Source organism: Dama dama, chromosome 12, assembly GCF_033118175.1.
Source record: "Dama dama isolate Ldn47 chromosome 12, ASM3311817v1, whole genome shotgun sequence".
Lineage (NCBI taxonomy): Eukaryota > Metazoa > Chordata > Mammalia > Artiodactyla > Cervidae > Dama > Dama dama.
The window spans coordinates 44,877,328-44,896,458 of NC_083692.1; the positions used below are offsets into that span (position 1 = coordinate 44,877,328).

General features: G+C 37.4%; 1 protein-coding gene across 3 annotated transcripts; it reads right to left on the minus strand.

Annotated features, from left to right (window-relative positions):
- Positions 1 to 345: 345 nt before the first annotated feature.
- On the minus strand, positions 346 to 18,705 carry ARPP19 (cAMP regulated phosphoprotein 19). 3 transcript variants are annotated; one of them, XM_061157182.1, is made up of 4 exons: positions 18,687 to 18,705; positions 18,367 to 18,421; positions 8,622 to 8,744; positions 346 to 4,663 (listed from the first exon to the last, which is right to left on the minus strand). In XM_061157182.1, the coding sequence occupies exons 2-4, from the start codon at positions 18,409 to 18,411 to the stop codon at positions 4,493 to 4,495; spliced, it is 339 nt and encodes a 112-aa protein (XP_061013165.1). In that variant the 5' UTR covers positions 18,412 to 18,421; positions 18,687 to 18,705; the 3' UTR covers positions 346 to 4,492. The 3 variants fall into 3 exon arrangements, with proteins under 3 accessions (XP_061013165.1, XP_061013166.1, XP_061013167.1); XM_061157183.1 differs by lacking the exon at positions 18,687 to 18,705 and adding an exon at positions 9,197 to 9,234 and having other exon boundaries at positions 18,367 to 18,485; XM_061157184.1 differs by lacking the exons at positions 18,367 to 18,421; positions 18,687 to 18,705 and adding an exon at positions 17,818 to 17,838.
- Between the last annotated feature and the right edge of the window lie 426 nt (positions 18,706 to 19,131).

Sequence of the window (19,131 nt, forward strand, 5' to 3'; positions counted from 1 at the left end):
ACAAATTTTCAACCACTCCCAGAGTTGGCGGTCAAGTGTATGTACATACAATTTCTTGGGTTGTCTCCTAAACCTTCCTGACAGTACTGTACTCGAGTGTTTTATATATGAGGTAGAAAAGACTCAATCTGCAAATACTTCATGTTAACCTTAATTACAAAGTCTCTACCAATATAAATTAGACTGCCAGGAACTCATAAACAAATGTTATTTAAACCAAAACAAAATTTAAGACTATAATAATCAAATTCTTTCTGTATATTACAGTAGCTGAAATCTAAAGGGATCAACTTCAGAAAATATACCAAAAAACAATGCAACACTTAAATGAGACAAAACAGCAAATAAAATCAATAGATACTAGGTAGACATTTATTTTTCGTGTATTTTACAAGTTTAATTTTGGAAGGGCTACTTGACAAATTTCAGCATTAACTGCCAACTCTTATAGACATGTTCAACAAAAAAAAGGCATTTACTTTTGGCCCTTTTAGTACAGGCAAGTGTCCTATTGCATCACAAATACGAGATGCTGTAACAGATCTGAAGGCATATTAAAGGAATTGGATTTTTCTTTCAAATGCTGTTTAGTTGATAAATAACATAATATAAACATAATTAATGGTGTGACCCATCAGTGATTTCCAGAATAAAAACCATAGGCCTACCTACTTTAAAAGGCAGGAACTAGTGAAACAGTTATTAAAATCAGCATTTTTATCCTTAGATTATCAATTCCAGAATGAAACTTCTTTGATCCCAGTTTTACAAGGTGTGGTGTGGTGTGTCAGGGGGAGAAGGGATACGGTGGGGGAGAAGGGACATGGGGGAAGGCTGGCAGTGCATGCTGAATTGCAGAATTAGGACAGTGGCTCAAAGCTGTCACTTTCAGATGAGGATAGTGTTTTAGAAAATTTAAAATGGGTCTATAGTTGCAGTATATTGGGGAGGATATCAAAGGACTGTTAATTCATCAAACCTAAATATTATTTACTGAATGCCATCAGGGGGCTTAAGAAATAGGCAGGGATGGGAACAGGGGAGAGCTGAAGGAAAATGAGGTGGAAAAGGAAAATGAAAAATGGAAGAAATGTGTCTGAATGTTGGGGAAATGTGAAAAGGCCACCAGAGAAACTTTGTTGCCACTCAGATATGCCCTTCCTACAGGATACCTGCCCCTGAATCACCAAAGAGAGAGTTTGGGGCACAGTTCAAGTAGAGCTCACATTTCAGTGTTGATGAGACTTCACTAATTTGGACTGAGAAAGAATACCTGTCTGATTTAGTAAAAAGTATCAATAAACATTTAGAGGTATAGTTCTGTTACATCAAGTAAAACAAGGAACAAATTCCAAGTGAAGTAAGAACAAATATAGGCCTTGATGAACAGTTAAAACTTTTTTTTTTTTTTAGGTGAGCAGCATAAGAATATTGAGTAACTTGTAAAGAGACTGCAAACATGCTCCCTCCAGTTAATCAAAACAATCCAACAATTCTTACTATCCCAACATGCCAATAACTACAATTGTTTTACTCAGATATAGTCTTTAAAAATGAAATGTTTCTAAGAACTGTACTATCAAATAGGAGCTACTGGACATGAAACAGAAAATTTATTTTAGCTGGTTTTTATGAAGTATTTATCTCCAACTTGTTTATGACAACATACATTTACAATAAGAACAATTATTTAAATTGGCTATTTCTCACACCACAATTCTGAAACCATAGAAATGTTTGATGAAGCCCATCTTAGTCAAAAATCTTCACTCAAGCAATGGTGAAACAGCCTGCAACTATACCTTCAATAAACTGAGCTAAGAAGCAAAACAGAAATACAAAAATGTATAACCTCTATCCCAAGCACCAATAATGGAGACTAAGCAATTACTTAAACCTACAAGTCCTACATGACCGGTCTCTTCTGATGGAAAATCCTGAGATTTCAATCATTGTGACTTTACAGAAGGCAGGCTGGTTTAATGAGGAAATTTACTTTTAATAAAAAGACAACAATATTTTATTTTGGGCACTTACTCAGTATTTCACAGATCCTCAACAAGTTTTGAGGTAGGTTAATATTAGTATTTATTTTACAAACTAAAACTCAGGCAGAGATTACATCACTTATTGCAAACCATAGCAGGAGTCCTACCATAACCAAGAATAACATGGTTTTTCAGATTAATCTGATGTGTGTGAATTTAACAGTGACAGCTTGCAAATAGTCATTAAAAACAAAACCCAAACCGCACTAGATACTACAGAAATTCTACTTTGGGTATTTTGTAATTCTTAAATCAATCCTATAGTGATTATACATGCTTTTGAATAACTTACTTACTCTCATTACAAATCTATTTATGTATAACTAATCCTTATAATTGAAGAAGGAAATGGCAACCCACTCCAGTACTCTTGCCTGGAAAATCCTATGGACAGAGGAGGCTGACAGGCTATGGTCCACAGGGTTGCAAGAGTTGGACACAACTTAGCAACTAAAACTAAAACCACCAATCCTTTTAGTAACAAATTAGCACATTATTGATTTTGTTGTTCTCTTCTTTTGGGGTGGATGGAGCAGGAAGATAATCAGCAAGCTTTCCTCAGAGTGCCAGGCAGCCTTTAGGTGCAGGTGTTATGCTCAACGCACCATCTATGGTGATTTGGGGTCAAAGGAAAGCAAGTATCTAATGAAGCCAAGATCCAGAAAAGATGCCTGGATTCAAAAGAGGTGGCAGCCCTGCACAAGTCAAAGAAGAAAAAAGCACTATCATCTCAGGCTACAGATCCTCTGCATCATGCTACAGCATCACAACTTATGGGAAGAGCTCTTAAAAGACCAGTAGATTTGTCCCAGCAGTCTGTTAATTAAAGTTCTTACTAACTAGACAAACCACACATACAATAAAATTTACATTTTATTAAAATGACATCTATAGAAGCAAAATATCTAAATATGTACTATCTGTTCCACCTATCATGTAAATTGCTCTAATTGTCACAAGTCTAATTCACTTAGCTTATTATTATTACTTAAAATTCAGCTCATCCTGACTAGATTCCTGGGCCAATCTTCTCGAATACTTGTTTTATTAAAAATTTCCTTTTATTTAAACAATTGTCAGTTAGTAATAACACAGGATTAAGAGTGGTTAATTAACAACTGAGAAATTATAAGGAAAATGTCATTATTGGGTTAGAAAATACAGCATTCAGCAAAGCAAATTTCAAGAGTGAAGATACAGACACTTATGTTTCTGAACAGGCTGAATCGCACAGCCCAACACAATTTGAGTCAAAGAAGCAAAAAAAAAAAAAAAAAAAAAAACCACCAAGGGGCCACAAGAGGCAAAGTATTTTATTCTAGTGTCCCCCAAATTGACTGTGGAAGTAAAAAGTTTCTACATTAAAAAAGTTTATATAAATTATATGAATAGTAATTTTCATAAAAGTCAAAATGAAACGTTCTGCATAGGACAAAAGATATGCCTAAGCAACATATCATATTTGCACAAGGCCACTGAATGTCATGGGTACTACTAACAAATGAAAAAGCTTACATCTATGGCAGTCTGAGCAAAGATTTCAGTTTGGTATTCTATAACCCCAAGACTATAAACTACTCTTACTATACAAAAGCTCTAATGACATACAGAGTTTTTTGGAGGAACTCTTGTGCTTCTGGTTGGCACATTATCTACTCTTTAATATGTGAAAGTAATACAGACAGTTGTGAGAGGTTGTGCAAAACTATTGTATTTACAAAAATGGCACAAAAGTGAATTCAACAGTCAATGCACATGCACACTTCATTCACATCTTCAATGACAGAAGGTATTCTGAACACTATAGAACTGAATAAGAATACTAGCTTCAACAGCAGCTGTTAAGCAATAGAGTCACGTAAGTTACACCGGAATGGGCAAATATTGCCCGAGTAAAATTCTATTGTTAAAGCTGAAACAGATTTAAGGCCATTCAAGTTCAAGCACAGGATACAAATCTTTTGAAGCCCCATTTATTTGTGTTTGAAATATGTGACCTTTCTTCTAACTTGTGGTCTTAAACTTCTGTTTTACAAAACCCAAAAGGAAAATCCAGAAGAAATCAACAGTAGAGGTTATATTAAATAAGAGTAACATACAAAGCTATAATTAAGATGAATTAAAGAAAGCCAACATTAAAACTGCAAAACTTGTTTGTTACTTGTTGGATCCAGCCCTACACTAGGAGTTAGGTAATATATACAATTATTTTCAAGTAGATTACTTTATGTTGCTCTAACATGTTCTTTTCATCAGTGCACTGTTAAACTAATCAAAACTCTACACATGTATATTCCCTTATAATAGCAGCACACACTACCGCTATCTGCAAAGCCATCACTCTCAAATGACATAGGGAGTAAAAGGAAATAAAAAGCAGAGGAGTAACATATTAAGGAGAAATAATGGGAATTAGAAGATCCATGCAGTTCAGCTCTTTTTAATCAGCCAGCCAGTTTGCTAGCAACAAGAGATGGTTTCCGTTGAGGAAGGTCCTGTGGAGTGGGAATGTGGTCACCAGTGACCTCTGTCTTATCCGGGGTTGCAGTAGGAAGTTGCTTGTTCTTCATCTTTGCTTTAGCCATGTTGTAATCCCCAGAATCAAAATATTTTTGCTACAAGGGAAAAAAAGAAGAATTCAGACTAGAGTTTAAAAAGTTTTTATGCAATTACGCTCATTTAAGATATAAACATGACTCTTATATTGTCAATATAAAATAAGCCTAAAGTTTAGAAAAAAGCCAACATCAATTACATGCAATAGCTATGTCTCTACAGTGAATTCTATCACAAGTCAATAAGTGAGAAGTCAGGCAAGACCACCTTCTTCAGGCTTACTTACATCATTCTAGTTCCAGTAAGGAACCCTCAAGATTAACATCAACTTCCAAATCAATCTACCTGGGAGTGAAGAGCCCTGGACTTAAGAGTGGGAGGCAAGCCTTTCATTTACTAATGTAAACACCTATGTGAAATTCTTGTTTAAATGTTTTTGGGTAAAAACACACACATCACCAACTTGTACTTGGGATGTGCCACCCACCTTCAATCAAGCTTACAATTATGAAAACCATTCACAGATGCTGGTACTCTGTCAATTCAGATGAACTTTTCTGTAAGGCTTTAACCCATTTATTTGAATTAAAGCAGTTCACTAAAATAAAATTTAAGGTTCAAATATAAATGCTAGGGTAACAGAAGAAATAAACTCAATAGAAATTATCACTTAAAATACACAACCTTATTCTATACCACCATTTTTCACCTAAGCCACTAAGTACAACAATCACTTTTTAGTTGGAGAGATGAACAGGTAAACACCATACCCTTTTATCACTGAAACAGAAATACTGGAGCTAAAGATCAACCTTAATATAGATAATCTACATAAACTGGTCTGTTCCAAAGTAAAAACAGGTGAATTTGCTGGGTTCCGATTTTTCACCTAACATGTTTAGCTTGCCTTTACTGAACGCCTGCTATACTACACAAGGCACTATGTGAATCATGAAAAGAGATACAAAAACGGACAACAGCCACCTAAATCCACTATTATACTGTCTTAAATACATAAGATGCTGTGGTTACTCAGAGCCCATAGCATAGGCAAGAAGAATAATCCAGATATGAGATGAGGACCTGGACAAAGTGTGAAGGGGGGAAAATACAAACACTCTTTTTGAGATTTCAGAGATAACTCAAGTGGTAAATGGAGGAAACAGGAAATCGCAGCTTAGTTTAAGGTTGTTCAGTGGCCTAAAAAAAGGTCTCATCAGCTGCCTTCCTCCAGGGACTATTCTTTTATAAGCACCTAACGTTAGGCCAAGAGACAAAGAGTAGGAAACTGGGACCAGGAAGATCTGCTGCAGCTGCATTTCTGCATGTTTTAAAATGAGTGTAGTGTGGGGGGAGGGATACATTGTGAGATTGGGACTGACAGTAGTATACATATTACTATAGAATAGATAACTAACGAATAAGAACCTCCTGTATAGCACAGGGAACTCTACTCAATACTCTGTAATGGCCTAAATGGGAAAAAAATCTAAAAAAAAGAAAGAAGAGTGGATACAGGCATATGTGTAATCCACTTTGCTGTACACATGAAACACAGCATTATAAATCAACAACACTCCAATAAAGATTAAAATATAATCAAATGAATGCAGTGAAAATAAAAAGAATCCCAGAATTTCTGATGTACTATTTATTACATTAGTGAGCTACTTCTTAAGTTTAGTAGCCTCTAAGAGAAAGCAGCCTGCCAAATTTTTTAAGAGTCAAAAGCACAAAATGAGAAATTTAACACACAGTGCAAATTTTAGGCAGATTTCCTCCAATGTAGTAAAGTCAGTTTCTAATAATAGCTATTCTATAGTAACCAAAGATTCATCATAAGGGGCTCTCACTTAACTGATTAGGCTAGTTTGCTTGAGATAAAGGAATTAAATTTATGTAGTATGGCTAGAGAAAAACTAAAATCAATCAAAGTTCCTCATATGGGAAAAGAAACAGTTCAAGATGGCAACATCACATGTCTTTAACAATTTTTAAATTTTGCTTTTAAGTGGGAAAAAAAAAAAAAAAATCAACATATTCTGTATCATCTTACTTTTAAAGAGCCTTCTCCCACTCCCAATTTAAGGGCCAAACTTGAAACCATATTTATATGGTTTATATATCACCTACGTGACAGTATTTAATTTTAAGGTCATGTTTTTTAAAACAGGATCCTCAGTTTTTTGGGAACCTCACAAACTCCACAAACATAAAAAACATGGGACAGACTGCTGCTTGATATCCCTCACATCTCATATTGTTTAAAGCCTAAAAATAGGTGTCTGAGTAACACTGAGTACGTAAAACAGAAAGAAACTTAATATAAATGATATGCAACTGACCTTCTCAAATGAGTGAGAAACTGGTTAAAGATACTAAGACAATCTACAATTTTGCTATTACAACAGAAGAAAACTGAAACCATCTGACCAGATATTTCTTGAAAAATAAAAATCTTATAGTAAGAAATGATATAGTTGAATGTAAGATTTGACTTCTCTAAAAGTACTTATTCACTGACATTTTGGTAAAATACAAAATTTTTCAAGAGCTCCCTTCTCAAATTTTACATAATTATTTCTTGATTTAAGTGGCATTTTCTTACTGACAACTATTTACATCTATAACACCAACTCCAAGATACAATGTATATAAATTCTAACTTGAAAATACTTAAAAGTCATAAATAGTTGAAGCTAGAGAAAAATGACAAAGACAACAACCTGAATGTTGGAAGAAAGCTTGCTGGTATAAGCTGTGCTGAAGATCAGCAAAAGAAAATAAAGCTTCCTAAACATCAATTATCAGTTAAACCCCAAATTCAAATAGTAATTTAACAATCAAAGATTATTATATAATTCATATTAAAACCACATCTGGTGGTATCATTTCAAAATGAGACTTGGTACAAATACATTTTACATAGAATGTAGAACATGTCTCCCATTCTGCTTTTTTCTATTATTCCCTACATTATGGTCTTTATGTTTTTTAAAATGCCACATAATGTCCTATTTTGCTGACTTATCATAATTTACTTATATATCTCTGCTGTTGAACAGTGATGTTGCTTTTAATTACAAAGCTACTAATACAAAGAAATAATTGTTCTGATTTACATTTCATTGATTTTTATCCTGTATAAATATTTTTTCTGTGTTTTAACAACAATACTTCCTGTTAAAATCCTTTATTTAGGGCACCTTAATGTTTTTCTTGTATATTTGAAAAGCCATTTTATGTGTTACAAATACTATCATTTTTGTAATGATTTTCCCATCAATTACTTTTCACAGAACAAGGATTTTATTTTTAAATTGCTATAATTCTTCCTTGTCATCTTATTTTTCAAAGCTGTGAATGGCATTCTTTCATGCTATATAAAAATGCCACTCTCTATTTTGCCACTTTTAAAATTTTCTTTTCATAGAAAGACAATTAGTAGGTGGTATCACTTACATGTAGAACTAAAATCATCAAACTCACAGAAAACAGAGCAGAACAGTGGTTGCCAGGGGATGAATGGTAGGGGAAATGAGGGAATAACTGTTAATGGGTACAAACTTTTAATTATAAGAAGAATAAGTTCCAGGGATCTAAAAAATGGACAACATGGTAACTCCAGTTAACAATACTGGATTATATATTTGAGAGTAGACCTTTATGTTCTCACCATAACAAGAAGAAATGCTAATTATGTGAGGTGAAAGATGTGTTAGTTAACCTCACTATGTTAAGTATTTCATGGTATGTACATGTATCAAATTATCAGACTACACCTTTAACTTACATAATGTTACCTGTCAATTATAACTCAATAAAGCCGGAAAAATATTCTCTTGCAATTAGATTTGAGAAAATAATCCACATATAACTAGAGCCAACATGTAAGTGGACACACACACATCTGGTAGTAAGGTACAGAGGTATAAATACAGACACCCATTTCACAGCCTCTTTCAGCACACAGTTCACAGGGCATAAACAGTTGAAGATTTACGTATGAGAACTTACCCCTTTCTGCAATCGTTTCCTTAAAAAATCGGAACCTCCAGGCTTTTGTCCCAGATGAGGATACCTTGCTTTTAATTTTGCTTCTTCAGCTTTCTCTGGGCTAGTCACTTTATCTTCCATTTCCTGAAATAAATTTTAAATAAATTACTTCTGTATTACAATTCAGTTATTTTAGATAATTCCACCTTTTAAATATCTGAATTCTGACTTTTGTTGTCAAATGCCAAATAATGCAGTATCTGACTAAGAAACCAAGCAGAGAGGCTTTAAAAATCTGCCTTGTTTTTCAAATGATCCATGTGATAGTTCTATTATAGCTGTGATGCACCCCACACACTGGATAAAAATACCAAGATAGCTCAGCTCTGAAGTCTTGCTTGCCATTACTTTCCGGTCATGTATAATACATTTATAGTTATTCACCTTCTATGGAATGCGGCAGCTCTCTGCCCATATTTAGAGAACTACCTTAATAATGTTAAAATAAAAAAAACTTTTTGACCTCCTTTTTATTTAAAATCATGTTTAATTGGAAGCTCTGAGTCTTTAATAGAAATTAACAGCAGTTTACTTACCTGATACATTTTCCTTGAATAACTCAATGCATAAGACCCTGTTATTTTTAAAGGAGAGAAACACCATCTGTAAATCTTTAGATTCTATTGCCTAATCTCTCCCCATATTTAATGGCAAACACTGTTCATGCCAAAGATCCTATTCTTTAAAGTACTGAAAATATGTTTTCTGATCAAGGACTATCAATATTTTAAAGACCATTCACTTTTAACATTAGTCCAGGTATAGCCTTCTTTCTTCCCAAGAATGATACATCTGTTTTTGTTTTTGGCCATGCCACACAGCATGTGGGATCTTAGTTCCCTGACAGGGATAGAACCCTTGACCCCTGTAGTGGAAGCATGAAGTCTTAACCACTGGACTGTTGGGGCAATCCCCCGAAATGGTATTTTAAAGGAAAGCAGTGTTTACCACTTCATGGCAAGTAGTGCAGAAGAAAGAATGAACAAAAATAGCGCTGCCTAGATAGTGGAGGTTGGGCAACGGCAAGGCACACTTTCTAGCTAATGGACTCATTTCTGCACACCAGCTCAGCAAAATTACACACCTCTGTACATCTTGATTCTTCCAGGCTATTTATGAAGTCAAAAAGCAGAAATGCTATCCATAAATATGCCAAGTCTACTGATCTTATAAAGCAGCAAGTAATCATATTAATCTAGGAACCGAAGAAACTTCATGTAATTTTTGCATATATCTTCCTTAAAAGTATATTCATATATGTTTTATAATCAACTTTATATATTGTCAATATTTTTTTTCACCTGTGACAACTTCCTCATGCATTGTTACCTCTTTTCATATTTAGTCTTGGAGGATTTTGAGAATATAGCTGCTGCTGTCAATTATATCCTTTTTCTGGGGCTTCTTTTATGTGTATGCTTCCTTCTGTTTCAAGTGTTCTATTCTCTTAAAGCTGCCATTTCATGCATCTACGTGTTTTGATTTTCACTCTTTTTACAGAGGTCACATCATTCATTCACTTGATGTATGTGTGCCCAGCCAGAGACTCAAAATAGTATCAGTGATTTTGCCAGTCATTCTATTCAAAAAGGGTAGCTCAAGTGTGCGATGTGTGATATAAACCTGCTATTCCCATTAGAGTCTCAATCCCAGAGTATGTCTCTTTTCAGAGTATGAGCATATCAACATACTGTTTATCATTCCAGTGTTTCAAAACTCAGCCCATACAAAAGGAGTCAACTACCTCAGCTGGCAATCAGCTGAAGAACCAGCTCAGCCATCTGTTCAAACACTAGACAAAAAAGTGACTATCACTTGACCTGAAAATTGACTGTCTTCAATGTGATCATTGACTTTACCAGTATTTTTTAAGGGTGATTTTAGTTATATCGATTTTTGCCTTATCATCAGATAAGCTGGAGACATTAATTAAGTATAACAGAGTGGTCACCACAGAGGCTTCACTTCGCTATTATGGCCCCAAGCTAGTCACAGTGGTTAATTCAGAAGTGGACTTGGGAGGGACCTACTCTAGGGTTCCACTGTACAATGGCTTTTTAGATAGGTTGAAGCTAAATTTGGAAACTGGCTGAAAAGGACTCCAACCTGATTATAGCCTTTCAGTCCTAGTACCTTCAAATTAAAGGATGTTAACAGAATCCTACATTTCCACTAAAACCATCCAGCTTTCTTGGGCCTGGGAAATGAGAGCTCTCCACTTCTTTATCAGTTCTCTGTATCTAAGAAATGCTCTTTAACTTTCCCTAGTTTCCAGTGTTTATTCAGGTTTCCCCATTTTATACATACGGGAAAAAAGCCGTACACAATATGCCATTTTACCTGGCATTCCCTTATTTTAATAAGAATACATTTATGCATATACTTACATGTAATATCCAATTAAATAAAACAGCTCAATTAAGTTGAAACAGTTTACTACTGAAAAATACTTCGGGCAATATAGCACCTTCAGTTCAAAATATTTAGATTTACAATAAATCTGTAATGTGTCCTAGAAAAACAAAGCAATTCTTCAATTTTCTTTCCCAACACACAGCACAATGGCAAGTGTCTGCTAGCTGCAACTTTGTGGCTGGATTCAGACTTTCAGCTACATTTAACACCAAGAAGGTGCAAGATGTGACCAAAGCTACATTTTTAAAATGTAATCAATACTATCAAAACATCTACAATACTTTTAAAGGATCATACAGAAACATTCTTAAACCTTTGGCAGATGTAGACAGTTTCAGGGCTTATTAAAAAGCAAGTTCAAATGCTTGGATGTTCACCAATGTTCTGACATAGGTCCAGACTTGCTTGTGGAGAATTAGTAATACATCTGGCAGTGGACTGTATCCATGGACACTGAGCCCACACTTACCCTTATCTAAACACTCTTCTGAATCACGACAGAAGCCTGAAAGCACATTTCCCAGACCGAATTCCTTTAAGAGTCTGTCAGTGGCACCTATATCAGATTAAAAGGCATTTTCTTCCTGGTGATGCCACACATATGCAGGCAGCGGCAGCTCCTGTGTGTTCTGCAGAAGGGCATTAAGCTCACCATCAGGGGCTATGGTAGCTGCTACATGAGATGGGGGCTCAAGGACACTGGGTTCAGAATAGTGCTCACTCTCGCAGGGTCAAAAGTTTTTTAAATTCCTCACTTCTGGAAACATCATTTTCCCTCTTGTGCGACTCTAATCTTGTAACCTAATCCCCTAACCATATCACTTTCTGTTTGATATACCCTCAGTGATTTCTGTTCTCCAGAGACACTGATAAAAAATCAAGTAAAATGAGCAATTTATTGAAACATTTCCTAGAAAGTATTTGCATAATATAAAAGACAGGAGATAATGCAAAGTATAGAAGCATGTATGTAAATTGCCAATTTTACCAAGTATGTATGGTAAACTGCCAAGTAAAATTAAGGCAATAAAACTGTTGTATAACTTTTGCTAGAACTATTACCAAAAAAAAAAAAAAAAGGTCACCTTGCCTCCAGGATGGTCCTGGCAGGATTGTGGGTGACTGGGGTATACACAGGGGTAACGAGAAGTGACTTGATGGCCTACTCCAGATGCCTGACTTTGATTCCTATAAAACCCCATCAATATCTGGAGTCTGGAGATGTCTGATGTGAATACTTCATTTCACAGTGATTTAAAATAAAAAAGCTTTAACAGAAATGAAAAGAGTTGGGGCAATTTATTCTTACAATAATATTAAAAATACAAAAGACACAAAATTTGGTGTGATTGCATTTCCAGACATCCTTCAAAGGAATTCTTGAGCATTTATTCCAGCTAGAATGAAAATATTTCCCTCAAAAATTTTGAGATAAACAAGGAACTAGCAAACAAACTGGTATATATGCATGTATACTAAGTCAGTTTTCTAATTTTCCCTAGCTTTATTGAAATATAATTAAAGGTTCATTTTTCTGATTTTAATATCTTAATATGTGAGGCTAAAAAAGGACAGAGTAAAAATATATATGTTTTTAAAGTATTCCATGTTTGTGTCTCATTTAGAAAAAGATTTATGATACTAATTTTACAATCTGTTTAGTTAAGGATGCTTGATAAAATTTCAGGGGGAATAAACTTAACAGAACTAAAGTATAAACTTCCAAACTAACAGTGGGGGTAAAATGGAAGAAGAAAATCAATCAATTGAAAAAAAAAAGGGGAGGACAAGAAAGGAGAAAAAAGACCAAAAAGCTTTATTAGGGATACAGAGGATCTAGTGTTCATGCCTCTAATTTCAAAAAAGCATCAAAATATATAAATCAGTCAGATGATAGGGAACAAATGACAAGACTATCAGCATAGGAAATTTCAACACCTCTTTCTCATACAGATAGGTAAGAAAGACAAAGTAGTCAAGGCACTTGATTTTAATTCTGCACCCAACAATTATGAAATACATATTCTTTTTAAGGACAAATGGAAAAACTGACTAAATATTAGGCCAAAACCATTTCCATCCGGGCCACAATCTACAACTACAATTCAGAAGTTAAAAGTCAATTATTTAAAAAGGTCAATTATTTCCCTGTCATTTGGAAACTAAAGTACATTACTAAATAATTCATGGTTTAAAAAGGAATCATAGGAATAGAACAAATACTTGGAGCTCACTGATAATAAAGATTCTATACACACCAAAGTTGCAAAACACAAGTGTTTAAGGACTTAAAGAAAACTAAAACTCAATGAGCTAGGTCTAACTTAAGAAGTTAAGACAAAGAACGGAACCCAAAGAAAACAGGAGAAAATAAAAAACAGAAATTAATGAAATACAAAACACAGATACAACAAAAAGAATTAAGAGAGGAAATGACAAGCTTAACCAAGAAGAAAGTATTCTTAAAAATTCTAATCTGGTTTCAAAACTTTACTCTCCAGGAAGCCTTTGTGCTTCACAGAAATTTTACTACTCTAAAGAAATAGACGCTAGAATGAGTGACTGCATTTAGCTAAGTAGTTTCTATACGCTGATAATAGCTTTGGGGGGAGGGGCGGAAGAAGCATCATTAGAATTTTGAAACTTCTACTCTAACCTATGAACTAGGGAAAGAGAAATCCAGGATATCGCAACAGATATATGCTTATGATGTACAAAAAAACAAAAATTAAAGAACAATATTTTAAGTGATAGTTAGTCTCTTGACAAGTAACATATGCCCCCAAATAATCTTTGTCATACACTCTACAACTTGCACAAGGCCTAACATTTACTAATGTGAGGCACTTACATTTTTGTGAACCATTCCATTGAAATAGTTTAGCTATCCTTTCTATAAGTAGCAGAGGCATAAGGTATAAACACACACACAAACATATGTATACACAAACATATATTCAAATAATTAAGGATTATTTTATAGTTTGTCATGGAACTGACAGCAAGTTTGAATGATTATTACCACTCTTTGGCCCTGAGCAGGGAAGTTACACAGCAACATCAGCAAATAAAAATCTGACCACTTTGAACAAATTCTCTATCTGCTCAATAGTATGTTCACTGTTGCACTGATTAATGAAAGCCAACAAATCCTTTGGTATACAGTCAGGAAAGTATTAATACTGTTATCGACCTCTATGGAAAAACTCTGTAGTTCTACCAAGTCCTTGCTGCTTGCCCAGTGCCTGGTATTTAATGGATGCCCAATAAAAGTCTACTGAATGAACAAATACAATATATTCCAAATGGTTTTTAGAAATTAAGAAACTTTTCAAGACTTTTCTGAGATTCACCTCTAGATTGCTAAGAATCAATGGCGGTACACAAACCAGAGTAGCAGGTTGTGCTCCTAACTGAATGTTATCTTGAGCCTTTTGCTTACCGAAGGTACTGTCAAAAACAGTCTCAGAAAATGCCAATATTAACCAGTTTTTTTAAAAACTTGGAAAATGGGAAGGCAATTTATATTCACTCTTTACTGATGACATAATGAAATAATTTAAACAATATTTCTCTTTCACCACTCACAAAAGCACCACGCATGCCTTTTATTTTGGCCACACTGCTCGACACGCAGGATGAGTCCTGGACCAGGGATTGAACTTGGGCCTCCACTGTGAAAGCTCAGAATCCTAACCACTAATCTTCCAGGGAACTCTCTGGTTTTCTTTAAAATTAACAGTAATCTTTTTTTCTTGGCCATGAGGCAGGTGGAATCTTAGTTCCCTGACTAGGGATCAAACCCATGCCCCCTGCATTGGAAGCGGGCAGTCTTAACCACTGGACTGCCAGGAAAATCACCCAGCATACCTTTTAAACTGTCAAAAGTATCTGAGTTAGCCTTTTTCAAGACATCTTACTAACTTAATTTGATGAATATTATAATAGAAACTGTTTTCTAGAGAATCTATTAAGATCTTCTTTTAAAAAATTAAAAGCCACTGTGTGTGTGCATGCTAAGTCATTCCAGTTGTATCAAACTCTGTGCAACCCTATGGACTGTAGCCTGCCTGGCTCTTCTGTCCATGGGATTCTTCAGGCAAGAACACTGGAGTGGGTTGCCATGCTCTGATCCTGTGGATCTTTCCAACCCAGGGATCGAACCCTCGTCTCTTAGGTCTCCTGCAGTGGCAGGTGGGTTCTTTACCAATAGAGCCAAGCCCTAAAAGCCAACACAACACACACACACACACACACACACACACACACACTCCTCTTTCATTCAGATTTAACTGGGTCTAAGCACACACACACACACACACAATCCTCTTTCATTCAGATTTAACTGGGTCTAAGCGCGCGCGCGCACACACACACACACACACACACACACACACACACACACACACACACACACACACACACACACTCCTCTACTTTCATTCAGATTTAACTGGGTCTAAGCTAAGGTATTTTATATTACCATGGTCTAGCCTCTTTTTTCTAACTGCAGTACTAGCAGTGCCATTTGTATAGGCATACTGCTTTGACAATGGGTTCAACCGGAAAATGTGGAGAAAAATCCATTTAACCAACATTTTCAGAGCAATGCCAGGCGCTATGCTAGGGGCCATAGGAGAAAAGATAAATAAAGGAGGGGCCCAAGCTTAAGATGCTCACTACAGAATTATGTATTTTAAATCTCCACATGCCCCTTCTTACCCCCAGGATCAGACTGCATGCCCGTCTCAGCTTACTGTTACATGACTGATGGATCCATGAGGTCTCTGCTAAAATGTTTTGGTTTCACATCACTGATTATCTAAAGAACAATATAAGCATATTCTAGGGTATCTGAATCGCCATCTTACATTTAAGCACCTCTGTGGCACTTCTTTGTCAGAGCTTTCATTTACTACTCCATTTGTCCAGGATAATGAAAAAAGAATAGAGCTGAATTTAAAATGTAAAGGAGGTACCTAAGACCACACAGCCTACTCTTACAAAAGGAGAACTGAAGGATCATATGGTCCAGGAGAGTGTTAACTTGCCAAACTCAAAAATCTCCTGCACTTTAACAACTGCTACCAAATTCTCAATATACTAGAAATTCAGTTTCAGCAAAAAAGAAAAAAAAAAAAAATGCCACACTGAATTAATAATTCAGATTAGATAGTGACTCCATGCCAGGCTCATCTCTTCATTTGAATTTTTCAGAGGCAATAGGCTAACGTACCATAAAACTATAAAAAATATTTTACCTGACTTACTCTGGCTTTAATTGCAAGGTCAATTGGGTACACAGCCAATAATCTAATTTTTTTTAGGTCATCTAACTATTCTTCCAAAGAGAAGAAACAGGTGATTTGGCCCACAGGAGCACAGAAGTGACTCTGCACATTCTCCTCCTGTTTAGGGACAGGACCCATGCTACAGGAACTTGACATCTACAGCCAAACCTTAATTCAAGGGACATTATATTACTAACTCACACTGGCGTTAATGACAACAGCTCTAAAACTGAGAACCTGAATTAAAATTTTAATGTAGACACAAAAAGAAAACATTCAGGATAGCCATATCTTGTTAAGAGCCATAATATTAGGCTGTCCCAAGTGAAAACATTTACAATGCAGAAATCAACACTCGACGCTTTGAGAACATACTAGCAAATCTCATAAAGGAAAATTACATAGCACATTACTGTACATCAGCAGTCGAAACTGGGGTTGATTTAGCGTTTAAGACAAGACAGCAGGGATATGGCTTGACCATTTTATTTGGGTTTGTAAATCCTAAAGAAATAATGAACACCATGATAAATGATTGCAATCTTTATATATATGTATGATATATATACTTCTCTTTATTTTCTCAAGTTCAATTTTTATCAAAGTGTGAAAAATACCCAACAAAGTTTTCATTGGACTATTCTCGAATAATGTAGTGACTTGGCCTATTATTTACGCTGTCTTTTTCTCCAGTTACTTTACAAGTAATAACAAAACCATCCAATTCAGGAAAAGTTAATATGGTAAAGAACATATGGAAAAAAAAAAAAGAACATATGGAATGGGTTTAGAACACTAATCAAATTTCCAGCCTGATTAGGGGCATGGCTGTAACCTTAAGCAGAAGAAGTGAAGAAAAGTGAAGTGGCTCAGTCATGTCCGACTCTTAGCGACCCCATGGACAGTAGCCTACCAGGCTCCGCGGTCCATGGGATTTTCCAGGCAAGAATACTGGAGTGGGCGGCAATTGCCTTCTCCAGGGTATCTTCCCAACCCAGGGATCGAACCCGGGTCTCCTGCATTGCAGACAGACGCTTTACCATCTGAGCCACTAGGGAAGCCAATCTTAAGCAGAAGTCCTTACAAAACCCAAGTATTAGACCAAATCCCATTTATGATAATGCCCTCTGATTCTTTAAATAATTACGGTGGAAGAAGCAAGCACTAGCCTATACAAATATAAAGCCTTTATGTTCGTAATTTGAATCACACAGATCCGTGGCACATTTCTCTACACCAGCAAGATATTACAAGTGAATTTACAAAATGTCCCCAGGTTTCCACACACAAAAAAGTGATCAACTAAATTGGTTAAAAAGAAAAAAATACATCCCAATTTTTAGTCATATGCGAATCCCACTGGCTCACATTTCTAAGCACACGCTGCGCCAAAGCACTAAGTTACCCAGCGCGTTTAAGCCTCACAACAACAGTATCAAGCAAGGACTTACTATTATTTTACAGATGAGGAGACTAAAGCCAGAAGAGTTCAGCAACTGACCAAGGTTACATGGCCAACGATGACTGGATCTGAAATTCCAACCTAGGTCTAAGTCACCGCCCAAACAGGAGATACCGCCTTTGAAGTGAAGAGCACGCAGACAATACAAGTATTTGGAGAGTTAGTTATTCGAGGGAAAAACAAAGGTTCCTAGGTCAGCAGCCCATGGGAAACCTTACGCTCCACGTACAAGGTTCCAGGCTCTAATGAAAAGATGAGTGGTTAAGGAAAACCCCGAGACACCGAGGCGTTAGAAAGCACTTTTCAACCGCGGAGAACACTCAACTGGGCACCAGGCCGGCGCTAACTACCCGAGCTCCTGCGGACCGCCGACTAGGGAGTGACGGGCCTGCCCAGGGGAGGGCGGGCGGCACACCCGCTCTGCACCGGCGCCGGGCTGGCTTCGGCCGCGCCCCTCGGCTTCAGGCGGGACCAGGCCGCCGCCAGGCCGGACTCCCGGCAGCGACGGCTCCCCGGCCCGCTACGCGCGCACACTCACCTTCTGCTCCTCCGCGGAGGCTGCCTCGGGGACTTCTGCAGACATACTGCTCCCTCTACGGACGAGAGGCCAAGAAGAAAAGCGATTACCGGGTGGCCGAGGCCGCCCGACCACCGCGCCGTCGCAGGCCCGCCCGCCTCCCGCCTCCCGCCCGCTCCCCGAGCGCCCGCCCGGGCCGCCCCCGCCCCCGAAAATGGCCGCCGCCTTATGACGACACGCAGGCCCGCGCGCGCCCGGCGGGCGGCCACCATCGCGGCCCGCGGCCACCACTGCGGCCCGCCGCCGCCCCGCCGTCTCTCCAGCGCCGCGCCCTCGCCTACCTTCCTCCGCTTCTCCAGCTCTGCGACGCCCAAGCACTTCCTTCTTGCCTTCAAAGGTCGCGGCTCGCGCCTAACCTCACATCCGTCTGCCTAATGCTTCCTGGGAACTGTAGTTTAAACGTATAACCGCCTCTCCCCGCCCCGCCTGCCTATTGTGGTCCGTTCCTTTGGATCCAAGAACCTGCCTATTTCCACTTCCCCAGACTCGCTGAGTTCCGCGTTCCTCCTACGTCTCTGCGCCGTGGACACACAGAATTCCGGGCGCCCCAAAGCTCTGTGCTTCACAAGTCTTTCCCCACTCTGCCTTGCCTCAGTTCGCTTCAGTCGCTTAGTCGTTTCTGCCTCTTTGCGACCCCATGGACTGCAGCACGCCAGGCCTCCCTGTCCATCAGGAACTCCCAGAGTTTACCCAAACTCATGTCCATTGAGTCGGTGATGCCATCCA

Coding starts and splice junctions, on each gene's coding strand:
- ARPP19 (XM_061157182.1), bottom strand. CDS start 18,411: ATGTCTGCAGAAGTCCCCGAGGCAGCCTCCGCGGAGGAGCAGAAG. Junction 8,745..18,366: donor CCTCCGCGGAGGAGCAGAAG/GTGAGTGTGCGC, acceptor AATTTATTTCAG/GAAATGGAAGATAAAGTGAC. Junction 4,664..8,621: donor GGAAACGATTGCAGAAAGGG/GTAAGTTCTCAT, acceptor TTTCCCTTGTAG/CAAAAATATTTTGATTCTGG.